Source organism: Culex quinquefasciatus, chromosome 3 (genome assembly GCF_015732765.1).
Source record: "Culex quinquefasciatus strain JHB chromosome 3, VPISU_Cqui_1.0_pri_paternal, whole genome shotgun sequence".
NCBI lineage: Eukaryota > Metazoa > Arthropoda > Insecta > Diptera > Culicidae > Culex > Culex quinquefasciatus.
Genome location: NC_051863.1, coordinates 14,044,764 through 14,066,191, shown reverse-complemented (window position 1 = coordinate 14,066,191; position 21,428 = coordinate 14,044,764). Strand labels below are relative to the sequence as shown.

General features: G+C 32.8%; 1 protein-coding gene across 2 annotated transcripts in view; it reads left to right on the top strand.

The window, feature by feature from the left end:
• Window positions 1-21,428, top strand: part of LOC6044222 — a 331,172-nt gene that overhangs the window by 300,330 nt on the left and 9,414 nt on the right. For both annotated transcript variants that reach the window (XM_038260498.1, XM_038260499.1), the window contains one exon: window positions 357-930. In XM_038260498.1, coding sequence (XP_038116426.1) covers window positions 663-930 — 268 coding nt within the window. In that variant the 5' untranslated portion in view covers window positions 357-662. The remainder of the gene's footprint in view (window positions 1-356; window positions 931-21,428) is intronic.

Here is a 21,428-nt window from a genome sequence, read left to right as displayed (position 1 = left end):
ATTTAGTATTTGACATAATCATAAAATAACAATTTCAGTAAACTATTGATTCTTCGTTCATGTCAAATTTTAAAGTAGTTATTTATTTATTTATTTATTTTATTTGTAGTTGGTTTTTTCCAAAAAGCGTTTCTCGCAAAACAAATAAATTGTAAAAAAAAATCAGTCTGCTAAATAATGAAGAGTGATTCTGAAATCATGATTATGTTCATGTTTATTTGAACATTTGTTCAAAAAATAAAAGAAAACCTGAATTAAAGTAGATAAACAAACAGTTCAGCTTAGTCTTATCATGTATCTAAATTAAAGCGTTGCAAAAATCGCTAACATCTTCTTTTTCTCGTTTTTTTTTTCAGGAATTAGTCTCCATCGTGCACGCTGCCATCTAAACTCCCGCAAAAAAAGCATCAAACCAACAGTTGGACACCCTCGAAAGTGATCCCACCACTCCGTAAGGACGCAAAACGCCGAGAAATATGATTGTGAAATAAACCACTCTCTCACGAAGCGTCACGCGCGGACAATTTCTCTGGCCACCCACCCTGCCCCTGCCCCGGGTCCGGACTCCAACACGCTCAACGAAACATAGTCAGAAGGCGCTGCTGTGACCAGCATAAACCAACTAGAGAGTAGCAAAATACAAACAAATACACACACACAAAATGTCCCACAGAATGTCCCCCAAGACCCGGGTCGTGTTCAAGTTCATCTTCGGCCTCGGCATCTGGTCCTTTCTGGTGCTCGGATTTTTCAAGCTGAACGGCGACCAGGTGACGCCGCACCAGTTCCAGCAGACGCCCATCAACGGCCGGTTGCTGCTGAACAAGGACAACCGGTGGACCGGCAACGAGGCGACGTCCACCACCACCGACCGGTACGCGTCCCCGGTGGGGGCCGGCGTCGACGAGGTCCTGGTGGACAACCGGGCGGGTGAGTTTAGAGGAGTTTTCTGTTTTTTTTTGTTTTATTTCTATGCAAGTCAGTGCTAAAATTGGACAGTTTTAGTCAAAAAACTTCTTCTTGAAAAAAAAAACCAACTTTGAGAAAGTCATGCTATTTGACTAGAACGTTAATTGCAAACACGTCTCCCAAGCCACAACCTATCAATCCATCACAATAAAGTGTCAAACTTTAGCGTCAGCCCTGGCCAACATCAGGCAGGATGCATCCTCTTCCGCCAGGCCGTCCATTTACCGTCAGAAACTGTCAACTGGCGGACACACGGGCTCCTGGCGCAGTAAAACTTTGAGCCCGATTTGCATTCCTGGGACCACCGCCGGGTAATAAAAAGGAAAACTTACAAATCCATTAAAACTATACGGACCGACGGATGGACGGTCCACCATCTGCATGACAATGCAAATGGCCCCGTCCTGATGCACGGTTGGCTAACTGCTGGCTGGATCTAAATCTAAGTACGCCCGCACTAATGGGGTTGTCCCCCTTTACTTGGAGTGGTGTACGCAAGAAATAGAACCTTAAAGGGGTGGCCCAGTTGCGAACTAACTTCTGACGAATTTTGAAATTTTATCATCTGGTATAATTTTGTTGATTTTTTGTTGATTTGGAGCAATTCCAGCCCAAAACAGGATTTTTAGGTACTTTTTTCTCGACCCTCTCCGATTTCAATGAAACTTTGTAGACATGTTATCCTAAGCATATATAAGCCATTTTTGTGTATATGGAGCCAGTAACACTCGATTTGAGAAGGGCGTACGTGTTTTCAATATTTTTGTATTTCGTAATTTAAATATTGCTGTATCATCGTATCAAAAAGTGGTCAGAGACAAACTTGTAGGAAATTTGACGGGCTTTCCGAAAAGTAGAAAAAACACTGAAAGAAAAAAACACTCCACTTTTATGAGATTTTTTTGATTTTTAAGTTTAAAAGTTAAATTTGAAGGTAAGCCCACGATTTTCTTCGCTCAATTTTTTTGTGAAAATAGCCAAAGATGTTACAAAAAGACTCACGAAAAATGCAGGATGGAGCAACTCACCTAAAAAAATACAAAAATCATTTACTGAAACTGTTTTTTTGAAAAGTGCTCTAAACTTCAAAATTTTCAAAAGCCGAATACGGGAATCGATTCTCCAGACAATTTTACATAAAAATCTTCATATTGATCATTGTCCTAAGTCCAATACTAGAAAAGTTACAGCGGTTTTAAAAATAAAAATGTTGAAAAAATAGGTTTTTGGTGGTTTTTGGCAATTTCTATATGACGGACTTGATTTTTCAGTTTCGAAAATATTTTTACCAAAAAGCTCGTCCAATTTCCCATAAGTTTGTCTTTGGCCACATTTCAATTGGATGTATGGGCTTACAGATATAAGCTAATTACATTGCTCATAATTCAAACATAACATTTTTTCAGTGTAGTAAAGTAACCTGGACAATAAATTAGCTTATATCTGTAAGCCCATACATACAATTGAAATGTGGCCAAAGACAAACTTATGGGAAATTGGACGAGCTTTTCGGTAAAAATATTTTCGAACCTGAAAAATAAAATAACTAGACCCGTATTTTTTTGTTTGGCCATTAGGGTGACCTACATCGTGCTAACGTGGTTCAAAAAATGGCAATTTCGTAATTTTTAGCAAAAACACTTTTCTCCGTGCCATTTCATCCGATTCTAGTTGTCTTAGACGCAAAAGAAAGGTGGTTAGTTTGGCTTTTTGAGAAAAAAAGTAAAAAGTTTCAAAAATTAAGCTTAACATTTGAAAATGTCGTATGAAACATAAAATGGCGTTTTGAACGTGTCTGGATTTTCACATCACAATCGAACCGTGTGTTTCCGAGATATGATTTTTTGAGAATAAAAACTGAGTTTTTCGACGCGGCATGCGCAAAAAAAAACAAGAAAATTACGAAATCAGCAAAAAAACAACTTTTTTTCACTAAAACTGCGATAACTTCAAAATTTCAGCAATAAAACATGTTAGGGTACCAAAAGCTGCGTATTTTAATTTTTGCAGTGCTGTCCATTGGAATTTTATAATAAAAATCAAAATGTTTTTAATCCAGTCCAATCATACTCAATATGATTATCAATGCAGAAAAATTCATTTTAGATTGTTTTCAGATGATTTGACTTCTATATTGATTAAAACATTAAAAGTTTTTTGAAAATTGAAAATATTTTTCCCCCTGATTTTTCAAACCAATTTTGAAGGGGTGACATAAACTTTGAAACATTTTTGCAACGGCCTTAAAAAACGGCCAACATTTTCAATATCCAATATTTTCTACTTTTTCTAAATCTAGTTTGAAACGTTCCTAAGCATGAATCAAACTTTGGACTTTATTTCAAAATTATGAAAATATTTAAATAATTGGGAGGGAACGGAAAATTCTAAAAATGTTTCGTTTTTAACATTGAAATTCGGCGAATGGTTGCAGAACTGATCTTTTTAAAAATTAAGTCTAATTTAACGACACTTTGGCTTCATCCATAAAGTACGTAACGCAAAAATCAGCCAAAATTTACCCCTCCTCCCCCCCTTTGTCACCTATACTTATAACATGCAATGTCACACTTGCTCTGGAAATGTTTTCAAAATCGTCAACATTTTTCTCGATTTCGTTGCAATGTTTTCAAAATCGATGAAATTGTTGTTGAAAATCGAAAAAATGTTGACAATTTTTAAAACATTTCCATCTTGTCGAATTCAACAACACAATGTTACCGGATTGCTTACAGGATTTCTATCCCTGTAGAGTCCCCTAATTTTATTTTTATTTTTTTCTATGGAAATGATTAAGAATGAAAATTTGAAATCAGCTATTTGGGAAAAAATATTTAAAGAAATGGATGAACATAAAACTAATGCATTTGAAAAATTATTAACTTCTTTTTTATTGCAAATTCGATCTAACATCAACAACTGAAGCCAATTTTGCTTGGTCAGATCTGAATTTTTCAAAAATTATAGCTTATCTCCATATTTTCGTCCTTCCTTGTCTGAAGCTAAACTTGAGAGTTTTGCCATTTAAATTTCAAAAAAAAAATATCAAAAACGCAAAAATATAGATTATTGCAAATTTTTCTTTGTGCAATAAGTTAGTATCAAAATCGACCATTTTTCCCGTGTGCATTTTTTTTTAAATGGTCCTCCTCTATACCTATTTTGCCGAAGACACCAAATCGATCAGAAATTTCTTACTTAAAACAAAAAGTTTAACAAAAGTCCAATACATTTTTTTATTTTTAGTTTCTTTGCTCTGGTCGATAATAATTTCCACAGTTTGAAACAAAATGTATCACAAAAGCCAACCATGATTCTTCTTCCATAAATCACGATAAAAAATCCTAGAATTTATGGTGAAATGTTAACTTTTTTAAATGCTCAAAGTTTCTTATTTTAATAAATATAAAAAAATAAGCGTTTTTGATGTATGTTTAATTGTTTAGGCCGTTGCAAATATTTTTCAAAGTTTGTGTCGCCCCTTTTTCAAAACTGGTCTGAAAAATTAGTGAGCAAGCAAAAAAATCTAAAAAATATGATCATCAATGCAGAAGAATGCATTTTAGATTGTTTTCAGTTGATTACACATCTATTTTCATGGAAATTTGGAATCCATGAAAATAGATGTGTAATCAACTGAAAACAATCTTAAATGCATTTTTTTTGCATTGATGATCATATTTAGCATGTTTGGGCTTGTTTGAAAATGTTTTGAATTTTTATGAAATTCCCATACGAAATTTATTGCGGTGCTATAACTTTTTTTTTCGCAGAAAATAAAATTTTCGTCACTATTTAGATATTTTGGAAACTAATGATTGGAAAGCAACTGGATTTTTTTTTCATTAAAATGTTGAAACCATGGCTCGCAATTTCAATTTATATACTTTTTTATTTTAGATAAACATCTGAAAAAGGTATTGAAAGCCTTATTGGGTATCAATTTGTTTTTTTTTTATTTTTGAAATTCAATTCCCAATATTTACGATACAAATGAAATTCGCGTGATAGTCAAGTTTTTTTATTATATTTTTGCAGCTTTAAAAATATTGATTATTTTTTTGTAAAGACATACAAGGAAACTTAATTAAGAAAAAATACTACAGACATAAGAAAAAAAAACAAAATATCCATATCACGATAAACTTATTTCAAAATGTTTAAAATTAATGTATTAAAACAACAGAGGATATTTTTCATAAGGTCAAAAGTTTATTGAAAAATGTTCCCCAAGAGAATGTAAAAAAATAAAACAAAAAAAACATGCTGATTAATATACCTTTTTTTAGAAAGAAAGACAAAAAATGAATTAAATTTGTTGAGCTTTAAATCGAAAACAAAAGATTATTTATTGAGTTCACTTTGGTTGGGTTTGAACATATTTTTTTCAAATAGAATGAAATGTTTTAGTAAAAACAATGTTCATTTATTTTTTTCTTTAGCTGTGATTTTTGCTCAAAATAGTTTTTTTCTGTTAAGCTAAACAATTTGTTTTATATTTTTTTTACAATAAAAATACTTTTAAGTTTATGAACGTTAGGTTAACTGAAACAGTCTAAAAATGTTTATCGTTTTAAAGGTGTTGTTCTGAGTGCTAACATCTGAACAAAGGCTAGTACAAATACTCTAACCTGTAGACGGGCTCAAACCAAATATTAGTTTTTTTTTTCAACAAATTTTTGATTTGAAATATCTTTTTAAATAACAGGTTTGGTGGTATGGCTTCTTTTATGTTACTATGTCAATATTAAAAAATGACAATTTTGTAGGGTTAAACTGGCCAATTATGAATAAAGATTCCCTATATTTCAAGTCAAATATTGTTAGCAGTATTTTTTGTAATTTAATAACATAAAATGAAAATATGAAAAACCGCCCAAATACCTATTTTCAAAAAACCAAAAATATCTAAACAAGAGCAATGCAAATACAAATATTAAAGATAATTAAAGAAAAACATAATAAAGTAAAGTTTTCTCAGAGAGAAAAGGTGCTCAAAATAAAAGAATATCAAAATTTTCGAGTCAAAAATTTTAGCAGTAAGGTTTAGTTGAAGCACTTTTAACCGTTTGACCAATTTGAAATTCGTAAAGGACACTACTTTTTCGCTTAGATGATTCCATGGTTGACATTCAAGTTTTACGAGCTGTTCACGTTCCGCGTACTTACCCTTTTGCACGTGCTTTTCGTGACGTGACGCACATCAGCACCCTTCCATATAATTGGGCCCAAATAGCTGCGACGTGTCAACGATGACTTTGCAGGATAGTTTTGGGGCCAGCCCAAAATGTAATCTCTCAAGGTTCGATTTTTTTAACGAGTTGTTTATTGCCCAAATAGAGAAGATCCGCCACGCGAAATTCATACAAGACGTATTTGCAGAATAGTTTTATTGCTCACGACGACTTTTCGCGGAAATTGACGATAATAGGGTGTGTATTGCCAATTGTGGAGTGTGAACGAAATTTATTGCCCAACGTAGATTTCGACAAATACCTGTTTGCCAAACAACGAACCAAAGAACATAAATTCCAACAAAAAACCTTGAAACACTTCGATTGAATTCAAAATTCGCCACACTTTCCCCCCACAGGACTCCGGTCGGGTGACACATTTTTTTTCTTTTCATTCACCTTGAAGGTGACAACGGCTTTGCTCCCAGAAACGGAATCGAAATGGGTAATAAATTGTGTGACATCACGATCACCACGCAGACAAGCGCAGCCAACCAACTGGGGACACTTGGAAGGTTTCCGGCTCGGTTTCGGCGATTAACCCATTTTTTGGGAAGTGGGCGTTGATAGTCAATAAAATAAAAATAAAAATAAAAATAATAAATAAACAATAATTCGAGATGAGCCTGTAGATTTTGATTAAAATGGATTATTAGTTCTCGAAAACATTTTGTTCGACATCGATAAGGTTTATGAAAATATTTGATAAAAATATTTTGATAAAAACATGATTTTTTTTTTCAAATATTATTCTAGTTTTAATCAATTAACAATGCATTTTAAATAACTTGCAAAGTTGTAAAAATTTGCGCATCCATAAAAGGTGATGATTGGATGAAATTTGCGATTCACTTCTGATGAAGTCTTGGCTTTTATTTTTTTAAAATGATTTTAACACAAAATATTAAAATAGTAAAGTGGGCTAATATCATGCCTACGAACATTGTATATTCCAACCACTCCTCCAACGAGGGTCAATCTGGGCCAAAACTCGTGCCGAAGACTAGCCCAACCCCAGGCCAACTTGAAAATGTGTCATCCCCGCAGAGAGCGAAATACCTTCGAAGAGGATCTGTTTTATGGCATAGTGCGAATAAAGACACAATAAAAACACACAAGACCAACTCAAAAAAAGAAAGAAAAGAGTTCAACAAATTCATGCAAATCAGCTGGTGAGCTGGTGAGAAACAAAAAAAACCCAGACAGCGACCAACCACGGATTCGAGAGGTGGATCAGCAGTGGCGTAAAATTGAAATTTGATCAAAAATTTAGCACATACGTGACCACTCAATTCTGGAAGAAATTTGTCTGCAAGTTTAGCTCTAAAACTGACAGCTCAAAATGTAATTCAAGACGCACTCCAAAAACCTTATGCAAATATTGTTCATTTTGCAGTTCGAGTGCGCTCTCTCATCTCAACGCGCTCATCCGAAAGCTTCAAATTACCTTTTTCGATAGACACCCATCAAGCGCCCGTCGATTCCTGCATGCAGCACAATTCAAGGAGGGGAACTTGACCCAGTCCGCAGCTGGGCGCTCTTTCCTGCTGGCTGGGTTGATCCACTTTTTATCGAGCTTGCCTCGCCCACCTTCTTCCGGGGCAGCGCAGTCAGAAGAGGAGAAAAATAAACGTAAAAATATCTGTCGATGAAAGCCTGCGATTGGAAAGCACTTTAGAGTACTGGGGGTAGTTTGGAAGGTTTCGAACGTTTTACTACAAAAAAGGTCTAAGAATACATTATAAAGTTTATTTTACAAACTTTTTTAGACAATAAATAAATCATTTTTTAACTTTTCCAACCAATATTTTGAAGCGGATGATTTTTTACTTGCAAATTTACTCTAATTTTGAAATTAAATTTGCAATGGCCTAAGATCAATCCAATTCTTATTTGGGTCTTTGTTAAACAAAAACCTCAAAAATTATTTCAAATTTGTCTAAAATATCGATGGACAAAAAAGTGCAAAAATATCGTTTTTTTTATATTTTATATTTTGGTCATATTTTTAGTTTATTTGTGTAATAATCATAAACACGCAAAGAAACCTAAAATATCATCAAAAATCGACACAAGTTGGTACCAAACCCTTCCCTCTTGAAAATTAGACTTTCCCAAATAAATATACCTCAAGAAAGAAGATGAAGATTTCTTCGTTTAGTTATTTAAAAAAATCCTGTTATTAAATAAAAAAATAAAAAAATACTTTCTTGCTGTGATTTTAAAATTTTAATCAAAACAGTGTCCCGGGCAGAAAGTTGCATCTTGGAAAAATCTACCCATGTTCGTAAAAACACGAACAAGTCAAGTTCACCCCAGGGTATGGTTAAGAGATAACCGAACATGACCACGAACATAAATTGTTCGAGGCGTATCTGCGAAAAATCTTGTTGAGTTTATTTGACCAACAATGCCACATCAAGTTGAGTTTATAGTAGCAAACAACTGAAATCTTCCAAAAATCATATCAAGTTCATAAAGTAGATTTTGATCCCAAAAATAATTTTATTGGTTTTTAATGCACCCCGCCACAATTCAGACCCCCCCCCCCTCCCCCCTTCTTCCTCTTCACAAATATGGGTAATATTGCAGGAATATATGCACTTACATCAAAACAAGATTTTTCAAAGTTGAAAAATTATTTTACTTTAAAAACTCATTAAAAAATTGTGGAGAAAGCGTTGAATTGCCAAAATGTCATAGTAATTTTCCAAATCACGAAAAATCCAAAGTCTCTATATTCATTTTTTTTTAAATTAAAAATAAAAGTTTATGAAAATATTCCTAAAATTGCATAAGTCCAAAAATCCACAGTAAAATTTCAAAAAGCCTGGTAATGTTTCTTATCAAAATAATTTTTCAAAATGTTGAAAAATATTCAACTTGCTGAGAGCAAAAATTTCGTCCTGAAAGTCCTGAAAATGTAATAAATTCTACTTATCGTGATACTGATCCCGTAAATTTTCTAAGTGCCGGAACGATTTTTGTAGGGGGTATATCAATAATTATTAAAAACCAACTTTCGAATTTCAAAATTTCAATGAAGACGTTTTGTTAGGGACATTATTTTAGGAACAAACTGATGTTTTTGTAAAAATCGGACAAAAATTTCCTGTAATTTCGACGATTTTTCCGAAATTTTACTGGCTAAAAGCTAAAATTTTGCTAAGTCCAAAAAATCAAATAAATTCTACCGAAAATCTTGTCGTGATACGGATCCCGTAAATTTTCTAAGTGCCGGAACGATTTTTGTAGGGAGTATATCAATAATTATTAAAAGCCAACTTTCGAATTTCAAAATTTCAATGAAGACGTTTTGTTAGGGACATTATTTTAGGAACAAACTGATGTTTTTGTAAAAATCGGACGAAAATTTCCTGTAATTTCGACGATTTTTCCGAAATTTTACTGGCCAAAAGCCAAATTTTGTTAAGTCCAAGAAATCAAATAAATTCTACCAAAAATCTTGTCGTGATACGGATCCCGAAAATTTTCTAAGTGCCGGAACGATTTTTGTAGGGGGTATATCAATAATTATTAAAAACCAACTTTTGAATTTCAATATTTCAATGAAGACGTTTTGTTAGGGACAATATTTTAGGAACAAACAGATGTTTTTGTAAAAATCGGACGAAAATTTCCTGTAATTTCGACCATTTTTTCCGAAATTTTACTGGCCAAAAGCCAAAATTTTGCTGAGTCCAAAAAATCAAATAAATTCTACCGAAAATCTTGTCGTGATATGGATCCCGAAAATTTTCTAAGTGCCGGAACGATTTTTGTAGGGGGTATATCAATAATTATTTAAAACCAACTTTCGAATTTCAAAATTTCAATGAAGACGTTTTGTTAGGGACATTATTTTAGGAACAAACTGATGTTTTTGTAAAAATCAGACGAAAATTTCCTGTAATTTCGACGATTTTCCGAAATTTTGGTTCAAAGCAAAAATAAACATCAAAATAATTTATCATGTTTCCAAACTCCCGAAAATTTTCTAAGTCCCAAAAAAATGCTTTTTCTGTAAAAAGTAAAGAATTAAAAAATATACGCAAAAATTTCAAAGTCCAGCATAAATAAAATCAAACTTTAAAATATCAGCTCATGAAAATTATTCTAAGTATCGGAAATTGAAAATTCGGTCAGTGACTGCAAATTTTGCTAAGTCCAGCATAAATTTGAAACAAAGTCAAAATAATCATTTCATGATGTTCGGGTAAAATTTTGAAAAAATTTAATTTTCGAAATTTTTGCTAAGTCCAAAAAAACTACCACTAACAGCTCAATATCAACTGTAGATAATGCAGTATGATCATGGAATATACTTTCCATGATACGCAGTCGGTTTCAAAAGTCGTCATAACTCTAGGAGTTTACAACAAGATGCAAATAAACAAGCCAAGATAGTTCGAAGTTATCGCAACCAACTCACTTTCCACCCGGGGTAGTAAAATGCCTAATATATCAGTGCAGTTGTTTTAATATCACTAATAGGGTGGTCCAAATCCGGACTTTTTTGGGGCTACCCCCTTAAATCAAAGATTGACCCATCACTAGGCTAAATTCCAAATTTGAGCTCATTCTGACCACGGGAACCCCTCCCTCCAATCGCTTAAAGTTTGTATGGGAAAAATCGTCAAAATGTATGGAGAAAAGCAACTGTTTTACTTTTTTACCTGTGGAAGGCGCCAGAGTTATCCGATGCTTACCATTTCTCAAATGTAGAACCTTCATTAAATTTAGAACAACTTTCCCGAAGACACCATATTTTTAGGATTTTTTTCCGCGAAGTTATTAGCGCCCAAAACTAACCATTTTTGCGCGGCTAGCTGTAAGGGGCTACCTAACAACGATGTTTATTTCCCATTCGAGCACACACGTGCTCTCTCTCAGGTTCAAACTCTCTCACGAGCTTGCTTGCCTGCCTGCCTGCCTGTTTGCCTACAAGCTCGCGCTCTGTTTCTCTGCTTGGACTTTTGTCGTCGTCCTCGTTTTCGTTTGCCGTCCGTTGCGCTGCGTTCCTGGCATGTTTATTATAATTTTCAACTAAAATAGCAGGTTTGATTTTAAATATAAAATTAAATGTATTATGTGATTAACAATAGATATCATATTATCAGAGCGTGTGAGAGAGAATAAAAATTTCGATGAATTAGTTTATCCATGATCGTTTTTCATCCACGGTCATCTTTTATTATTGAGTAAATTTTTAAATAGGGATAATGTTCTCTATTTTTTTTTCAAAAAAAAATCCGGTAAACGACAAAAAATTAAGAAAAGTTGCAATATTTGTTGAAGGTGGTCGAGGAACACAGAAAGAAATTTCCAGACAGCACAAAAAGTAATAATTTTATAGAGTATGAATGAAAATTTGCAGCAATAATTGTAAAATTGCCTTGACTTGTAATAAAGTATATTTTTGTTAAAGCAAACTACCTAAAGTAACATAATTTGTATTACCTGATTAAAAAAAATCAAATTATTATCATGATTAAAACAAAAAAAACATTTGCATTTGTTTTTGCATTTGCACATTTGCTGTAATTTTTTGTTTAATGAGCCTAAGCTGTCTTTTCTTTAAATTAGTTTTTTCCGTGCATAATTTAAGAATTTATATGCTAAATATATCTCAAAACAAAGCTGCTATTTTAGTTGAAAATTATAATAAACATGCCAGGAACGCAGCGCAACGGACGGCAAACGAAAACGAGGACGACGACAAAAGTCCAAGCAGAGAAACAGAGCGCGAGCTTGTAGGCAAATAGGCAGGCAGGCAGGCAAGCAAGCTCGTGAGAGAGTTTGAACCTGAGAGAGAGCACGTGTGTGCTCGAATGGGAAATAAACATCGTTGTTAGGTAGCCCCTTACAGCTAGCCGCGCAAAAATGGTTAGTTTTGGGCGCTAATAACTTCGCGGGAAAAAATCCTAAAAATATGGTGTCTTCGGGAAAGTTGTTCTAAATTTAATGAAGGTTCTACATTTGAGAAATGGTAAGAATCGGATAACTCTGGCGCCTTCCACAGGTAAAAAAGTAAAACAGTTGCTTTTCTCCATACATTTTGACAATTTTTCCCATACAAACTTTAAGCGATTGGAGGGAGGGGTTCCCGTGGTCAGAATGAGCTCAAATTTGGAATTTAGCCTAGTGATGGGTCAATCTTTGATTTAAGGGGGTAGCCCCAAAAAAGTCCGGATTTGGACCACCCTAATCACTAATTTAAAAAATGCATGTTTTGACGAAAAAGAAGTAAATGGAAACAAGACTTTTTGCGGTATTGTACATTTAAATTTAACATAACCTCAAAATATTTTTCAATTATTTCAAACATTTTGCATGAAAAAAAAACATTAAATTTATGAAAATATTTTTCGATTAATTTATGCCGATCTATGACCTAAAATTCAAATGTTGCAATGTGTCTCAAAGTGCCCTATTTGGCTAAAATGGCAATTTTTTTTCTATGAATTTTTTTTTTCTGAAATAAGGCCGTTTTGAAATTAAAAAAAAATTGTAGGGGAAGGGGGGGTGGATTTTTAAATAAAATTTGCATTGGCCTAAGATCAATGCAAATTTGTTTAAGGCTTTTTTAAAAAATATCCCAAAATTATTTCAAATTTCTCTAAAATATCGTAGGAAGAAAAAGCATGATTTAAAAATGAGATTTAAGAAATTGGTAAAAGGGATTATAAACGCGAGAAAATGCTATTTAAATATTTTCATTTGATTGTTCGTCCAGCACTGACATTTTGATTTTTTTTTTTTTGTAGATATTTTTTTCGCTCCTGATTTTTCGAGCAAATATTTAAATATCTGGCAAAATAAACTAAATTGAGGGGTTACATACATGTAAATGGGCAAAAATGTCAGAGGTTGGTATGAGCATACATTTAAACTTTTTCAAAATTTGTTTTCAGGGCATTAAAATACACAGTTTAATTTATTGTCAAAACAAATTTGAAGACTATTGGTTGTATCCTTACCGAGATATAGCTATTTGAAGTTAGCTTATTCTAAAAAAAGGTGCCACGTCAAAGCAGTGTTGAGATACAACACTGCTTTGACCAAATCGGCTCAAAATTTTGGTGAAGACTCGTTAAACCGGTCCTGTGTGCATGACGAAGGCCGATTTTCAAAAAGTTTATTTAAAAAAAAAGATAAAAATATGTTTGATGTTTTTCGTATAAAAAATCGTCAGTTTTTGATTTTTGTATTTAAAAAAAACGAAATTTCAAAAACGGGCTTCGTCATGCACACCGGATATATCTTTAGCGTCTTCACCCCAAATTTCAGCCAATTTGGCCCATCCAATCTCGAGATATCGTGGAACCCGTAGATCAACTCGGTGTTTAGAGAAAAACCTTCACAAAGTTTGACAGTTCGCTTTGCGCTTGGCAAAATTTTGCTCATACAGTATGTAAAAAAAGTATTTACACCCCTTGAGCACTATGCACATTTTGTGATGAAACATGTAAAGAATTTAAAGTTTGACAGGAACCTAGTACTACGTTTTGTTCAGAAACTCATGCCAAACATTTTGCTACAAACAGCTCATGAAAAGATGATTTCTATAAAAGTTATATAACAAATACTATTACGAAAATAAAAGGTGCAAAAAGTTTGTACACCTTTCGAAAAATTAACATAAATAATGTTATTTGTTGACAAATCACCATAAATCCAGTCTCCCAACTCCAAATAGGCATCCTTGACTGATTAAAAAATGATTTGGATTGAATATAAAGTTTACTAACTACTTAGTATAAAAGTTTATATAACTCTGGAAATTCTATATAAAACTTATCTAAACTTAATTTTGCAAACTTTTAATTCAACTAAATGTCAATATATTACCATAGAATTGCTAAATAAACATTTTGGAGTGGGTATAACACCGTTTTGGGGGTATTTGTATCGATAGAATAGATTTTTCGTTGGAATTTCGTACCAACCCGGAATTACGTCGTCGGAAAATCCGCCGGCATTCGAACCGGTCCATAATTCTTAAGTCAACCTATGTGGCATCAAAAAGGGCATAAAATTTCCGATCTTTTGATACCCATACACCTAGGTTTTCTATAAAACCCACGTTTTTAAATACCTGGGCAAAAAGTAAGTTTGATCCACGAGAACAAAAATTACGAAATTCCATACATTTTTGGCAGATTGCTCAAACAAAACCATAACAACGTTTTTACCTAGGTATTTAAAATCGTGGGTTTTATAGAAAACCTAGATGTATGGGTATCAAAAGATCGGAAATTTTATGCCCTTTCCGATGCCACATAGGTTGACTTAAGAATGTGGACCGGTTCGGATGCCGGCGGATTTTCCGACGACGTAATTCCGGGTTGGTACGAAATTCCAACGAAAAATCTATTCTATCGATACAAATACCCCCAAAACGGTGTTATACCCACTCCAAAATGTTTATTTAGCAATTATATGGCAATATATTGACATTTAGTTGAATTAAAAGTTCGCAAAATTAAGTTTAGATAAGTTTTATATAGAATTTCCAGAGTTATATAAACTTTTATACTAAGTTGTTAGTAAACTTTATATTCAATCCAAATTATTTTATAAATCAGTCAAGGATGCCTATTTGAAGTTGGGAGACTGGATTTATGGTGATTTGTCAACAAATAACATTATTTATGTTAATTTTTCGAAAGGTGTACAAACTTTTTGCACCTTTTTTAGTTTCGTAATAGTATTTGTTATATAACTTTTTATAGAAATCATCTTTTTATGAGCTGTTTGTAGCAAAATGTCTGGCATGAGTTTCTGAACAAAACGTAGTACTAGGTTTCTGTCAACATTAAATTGTTTAGATGTTTCATCACAATATGTGCATAGTGCCCAAGGGGTGTAAATACTTTTTTTACATACTGTAAATCGTCTCTACCTCAGTTCAGTCACGAAATATCTTCATGAAACTTTCAGGAGTGATTGAAAATCATCTTTTTGGTGGATTCATTAAATTTTCTGTATTGTCAAATTTTTGATTTTCTACATGTATGTAACCCCTTAAGCAAAATAAAACACTTTCCCCTTGAAAATTAGACTCTCCATATGCAGATATCTCAAGAAAGAAAGTAATGAAAAAGAAAATGTTTTCGTCAAGTAAGGCCGTTGCAAATACTTTTCAAAGTTTATGTTGTGCCCCCCCCCCCCCCCACCCCCCCTTCACAGTTGGCCTGAATAATGAGGGAGCAAAAAAAAAACTTTCATGAAATACCAATGCACAGTGGTCCAGATCGCTAAATCAAGTGAAAAATGGATTTTACGAAAAATGGAGACGTTTTGGAGCTTTGGTGTCTTCAGAAGGGTTGTTGCAAATGGAAAGGGGCAACTTTTGGTTTGGTTCAAAATTAGGGTGGTTCACGATTAGGGTGATTTTGAAAATCTAACTGTTCAGGAATATTTTTGGGAATTTTTATGTCAACTTTGTCGAAGACACCAAAATTTTATCTCGTAATCTACGCCTTCTATGACCAAATTTATACACTCAGGGGTGTTTTTCTTTAAAATCGAGATATCTTCATTTGAAAAAGTCTAATTTTCAAGGGAAAGCCTATGGGACCACCCTAACGAAGTTCGAAAAATGTCCAAATATATGTTTTTCCATGTAATTTTGCGCGCTGAATCTGAATCTGCCCTCAGAATTGAGCCAAAGTGTCAACAAATCGATTTTTGGTCATATTTTGGGTTTCCATGTAAAATTTTCAAATGAAGATATTTCAAATTTAAAGAAAAACACCCATGAGATTTTTTCAGCGTTTATAGTGTTAGATCTCCTCTTTCAAATGCAACCTGGTGCTTAAAATTTGGCTTGCGCCTTTTCGAGATATTTAAGTTTTAAATTTGCATCTTTTTTTCTTTAAAATGGCTGTAACTTTTGACCATTAAGTCCAAATTGACATGTCAAAAAATGAAAATGTTTGTTTTTTAGAGCTCTAAAGGTGCTCCGAATATCACTTTTCTCTAAAAGTTAACCCTGAATTGCCACGTTCAAAAAACTGATTTTTGAAGGTTTGCTTAGATGCTTTCTATAAATTTGGTCATAGAAGGCGTAGAGATTAGGAGATAAAATTTTGGTGTCTTCGACATAGTTGCTTAAATTGGCCAGCCCAACAACTTTTTAGAAGACATAAAAATTCCAAAAATATTCCTGAAAAGTTAGATTTTCAAAATCACCCTAATCATAAACCACCCTAATTTTGAACCAAACTAAAAGTTGCCCCTTTCCATTTGCAACAACTCTTCTGAAGACACCAAAGCTCCAAAATGTCACTATTTTTCGGAAAATCCATTTTCCACTTAATTTTGCGATCTGGACCACTGTGCAATATACAGTACCACGAAAAACATTTTTTTGCGAAAAAAAATCCGTCAATTCCTCAATATTATTGAAACTAATGATTGGAAAGCAACTGTACGCCTGTAAAATGCATTTTAATACACTTTTTTCATTTAAATGTTGAAACCTAGGCTTGTAACATAAATTTTTATTTTTTTTTATTTTTTGCCCCCCTCTTCGACCTTGGGCAGAGCAGAGGGACATAAACTTCAAAAAATATTTGCAATAGCCTAATTTTTCGAAAAAAAAAAACAATACAATGTCCACAAAAAATATTGAAAATTGAAATTGTTTGCCATGATTTTAACATTTAAAAATGAAAACAAGTATTGTGCAATTCATAATACATTAGAACAGTTGTTTCACTATCATAAGTTTATCAAAAATGTAAGTTTTGACGAGAAATAAATTTAATGCGCAAAAAAACTTTTTGCGATACTGTACATTGAAATTATACTTATTTAAATATCTGGCAAAAATACAAAATCAAACCAAATAAAACAACTGGATTTGGTTATATTAAAATTTCAATTTCATAAACGCAATGATAGCATTCACAAAATTATAATCTCGACGCGAAGGTACCTAAATTAAGCAAAAACCCAGTTTAAAATCGAAAGTAAGTAAACCAAACGAAACCAAACGCACCGCTCTTATCCGCGATCAATTCCAACTTGTAAAAAAAAACACTCACAAGATGGAGAAAGATAAAACATCCGTCCACTCCACCCATTTTTCCACGCGAATTTGCCACAATTAGCGATCCAGCGCGCACAAAACATCTCAAATTGAAGATGAGGCGCACTATTCGATTTCACTTACTGGCGTGTGTTGTAAAGCGTTCACGTGCGCATTCGTGTTCGACGGGGGAGTCAATTACACGCGGAGAGCCAACCAAGTGCAAATTAGCTCCGATCAACCTCCTCCCCCTGGTGGTCATTACAGGCGAAAGTCCAAATTGCACAGCGAGAAGAAATGGTTGAAATTTGAGAGGCGAGCTCTTTATCCCGATATAGAGCTAGCTTAGTGCCAGTCTAGTGCTTTTTTTCATGGTGCACGTTCCAAACCTTGCCAATTTCGTCGCCAGGAAGTTCGGACTAAGACTGTTGTTGGTGCTGCTGGTGTTGGGCATTGGGATCAACAGATCGTTTGATGGATAGATGAATGAGATCCAGAGAAAGTGAGGGAGAGAGGATCCAAATTTGGAGGTGCTATTATCGGTTACAGTTAGCTGGTCCACATATCTGGCGTGGCGTGAAAATGTTTTTTTTTTCTCGATTAGTTTGGCGTGCTTCTTGTTTTTTTGTGCGTGTTCAGGGAGGGAATGTCGCAAACTTTGTAAATTTAAGACAGAGATGTTGGCCTTTCTCACTGGTCTAAATCTACAATGGCGCAAGCCTGAATTTCAACCTAAACCGTTAGAATAAAATTGCCCATCATTTGATTACCAAATTTCCACCCATCGCCGCTGCTGCACGAACCAATTTGACCCGGTCTACGCGGACCCACTTCTAACCAGTTGCTTCCAAACAAAACACTCCAGTTTTATAGCCTTTCCTGTCTGGTTTCAGTGTTCTTTCGCTACAATGAATGCTAGCAAAGGGAGAGAGAGAGACCCCCCTTAGAAAGCCATTATTGCGAAGAACTCCAACTCCACGCCACAAGCCACGCCAAAGTGCTAATTTATTCTAACCGAACTCTCTAATTAAAGCGTTCAATCACCTGAGCAGATTTTGCGCCAGACCATTTTTCGGGGACCGTCCCAGGGTAGGCAAAAAGATATAATAATTATGATGGGTTGTGTCCGCAGCAGAACAAGAAGACCTTGGGAGCGAGAAGAACAACAAAACAGGAAGAAGATACTTGGAAAAACGGCCTGCTCTATTCTTCCGAGCGAGGCAAACTGTTTCATTCTGTTCTGCGAACAACGACCGCGGTCGGCCACAGGAAATGGTGATGTTTCCCCTTAAATCAGCAGCGAAAATCCCGCTATGAAAAATGATGGCCAACCGTGGCGGCCGGCGATCAAAACCAAACCCAGGCCAAAACGACACCGACTAGGACGGCGCGGCGGCGGCGATGATGTTGATGATGATGAAGATGATCAGTTCTAGATGGGTGGAGTCGAAAGGGGTAACTTTGTGGGTTTAAAACCTCAATATATTATTTGAAAAAAATCTATCGGTCTCCAATCTTCAGGATGATTTAAAAATCAAATAAAAATATAGTAAAAGACCTCGTACCAAGCAATTTTTAATATTTTATTAGACCAGCAAAAATAATAAAAAGCAAGAAGGCTTTTTGTATTCTTTTATAAAACTTAAACAATTAATCTTATTCAATTTGATAAAAATATATTTCAAATATCGTTAAAGGAGAAAAAAATCGAGAAAAGCATCAAAATTGATTATAAATGTTTGAAAATGTTTTATGAACATTTTAAAAGTTTTATTTAGCAAATTTATATTTAACTTTTTTTTTCAAAAACAATCATTTTTCACGGATTTTCGAACTCTCACGTTCCAAAATTCCCAAATCCTTGAATTTTCAAGTTCCTAAAATCTTTGATTCTGAAATTTCCTGGTTTCCAAATTTCAAATATCTTACATTCTTATACTCTAAATTCCAAAACTATGAAATCCCCAGATTTTCAATCCAAATCTCCCAATTCCAAAATTCATAAAATCAGAAATTCCCAAACTTCTACAACAAAATAATTCCAAATTCACAGATACCCAAAATCCCAAATTTCAAGATTTCCGAATTCTAATTTTTCCAGATTTCAAAAATGACCAAATCGATGCCTCTGTGCTCTCTTGTACTAAGCTTAATAGTTTTCTCATCTAGTTAGCATAAGAGAGCACAGAGGCATCGGAATTCTTTAATTCTAAAATTTTCGAAATCTCACATTCCCAGACTTCCTAATTAACACATTACCAAATTTACTTATTCTCATATTCCTAAATTCCTAAAAGTACAAATTCTCAGATTCCCAAATACTCAAATTCCAATACAACAAATCTGAATCTCCAATTCCCAGATTCCCAATATTATAGAATTCCCAGATTCTCACATTCCAATTTTAATTTTCAAATTACTGAATTTTCAAATTCCTTACTTCTAAAATTTCCGCAGAATTCCCGATTCCCACAAACTCAAATTCCCAAATAATCAGATTCTCAATCTCTCAGACTCTCCAAATTTCCAAATTCCCAAATTTTCAAATATCCAAATTCAAAAATTTCTAAATTTCCGAATTTCCAAATTTTCAAATTTTTAAATACAAATTTCCAAATTAAATATTTACCAAATTTACAATTATCCAAATTTGAATAATTCAAATTTTAAAATTTCCAAATATCCAAATTTTTAAAGTACCAAATTACCAAATTTCAAAATTTTTGAATTTTCAAATTTCCACATTTCCGCACTTCCTAATTTTCAATTTTCCAGATTTCCAAACTTTCAAATTTCCGAATTTCAAATTTTCAAAACTTTCAGTAATTCAAATTTTTAATTATTAAAATTTCCAAATTTCCAAATTTCCAAATTTCCTAATTTCCAAATTTACAAATTTACAAATTTTCAAATTTTCAAATTTCCAAATTTTCAAATTTCAAAATTTCCAAATTCCCAAATTTCCAAATTTTCAAATAAACAGATTTAAAAATTTCCAAATTTCCGAATTTTCAAATTTTTAAACACAAATTTCCAAATTAAATATTAACCAAATTTACAATTATCCAAATTATAATAATACAAATTTTAAAATTTCCAAATTTTTAAATAACCAAATTACCAAATTTCAAAATTTTTGAATTTCCAAATTTTTGAATTTCCACATTTCCGCACTTCCTAATTTTTAATTTTCCAGATTTCCAAACTTTCAAATTTCCGAATTTCAAATTTTCAAAACTTTCAGTAATCCAAATTTTTAATTATTAAAATTTCCAAATTTCCAAATTTCCATATTTCCAAATTTCCAAATAATTTTTTTTCCAATTTTCAAATTTCCAAATTCCAAATATCCAAATTTCCAAATTGCCAAATTTTTCAGATTTCCAAATTTTTAATTACAAATTTCCAAATTTCCAAATTTCCAAACATCCAAATTTAAAAATTTCCAAATTTTCAAATTTTTAAATACAGATTTTCAAATTAAAAATTAACCAAATTTACAATTATCCCAATTTTCAAGTATCCAAATTTTCAAATTTTCAAATTTCAAAATTTTCAATTAACCAAATTACCAAATTTCAAAATTTCAAAATTTTTGGATTTCCAAATTTCCACATTTTCATACTTCTTAAATTTCACACTTCCTAATTTTCAATTTTCCAAATTTTCAATTTTCCAGATTTCCTAATTTTCAAATTGCAAAACTTTCAGTAATCCAAATTTTTAAAAATCCAAATTTCCAAATTTCCAAATTAAAAATTTACCAAATTTCCAATTTACCAAATTTTCAACTATCCAAATTTCCAAACTTTCAAATTTCCAAATTTTCAAATTTCCAAATTTTCAAGTTTCAAATTTATAAATTTTCAAATTTTCAAATTTTTTAATTTTCAAATTTTAAAATTTTCCGATTTTCAAATTTTCAAATTTTCAAATTTCCAAATTTCCAAATTTCCAAATTTTTAAATTACCAAATTACCAAGTTACCAAATTTCCACACTTCCAAATTTTCAATTTTTCAAATTTTCCAGATTTCCTTATTTTCAAATTTTCAAATTTCAAATTTTCAAATTTCAAATTTTCAAAACTTTCAATTATCCAAATTTTTATTAATCCAAATTTTCAAATTTCCAAATTTCCGTATTTCGGAATTTCAAAATTTCCTAATTTCCAAATTTCCAAATTTC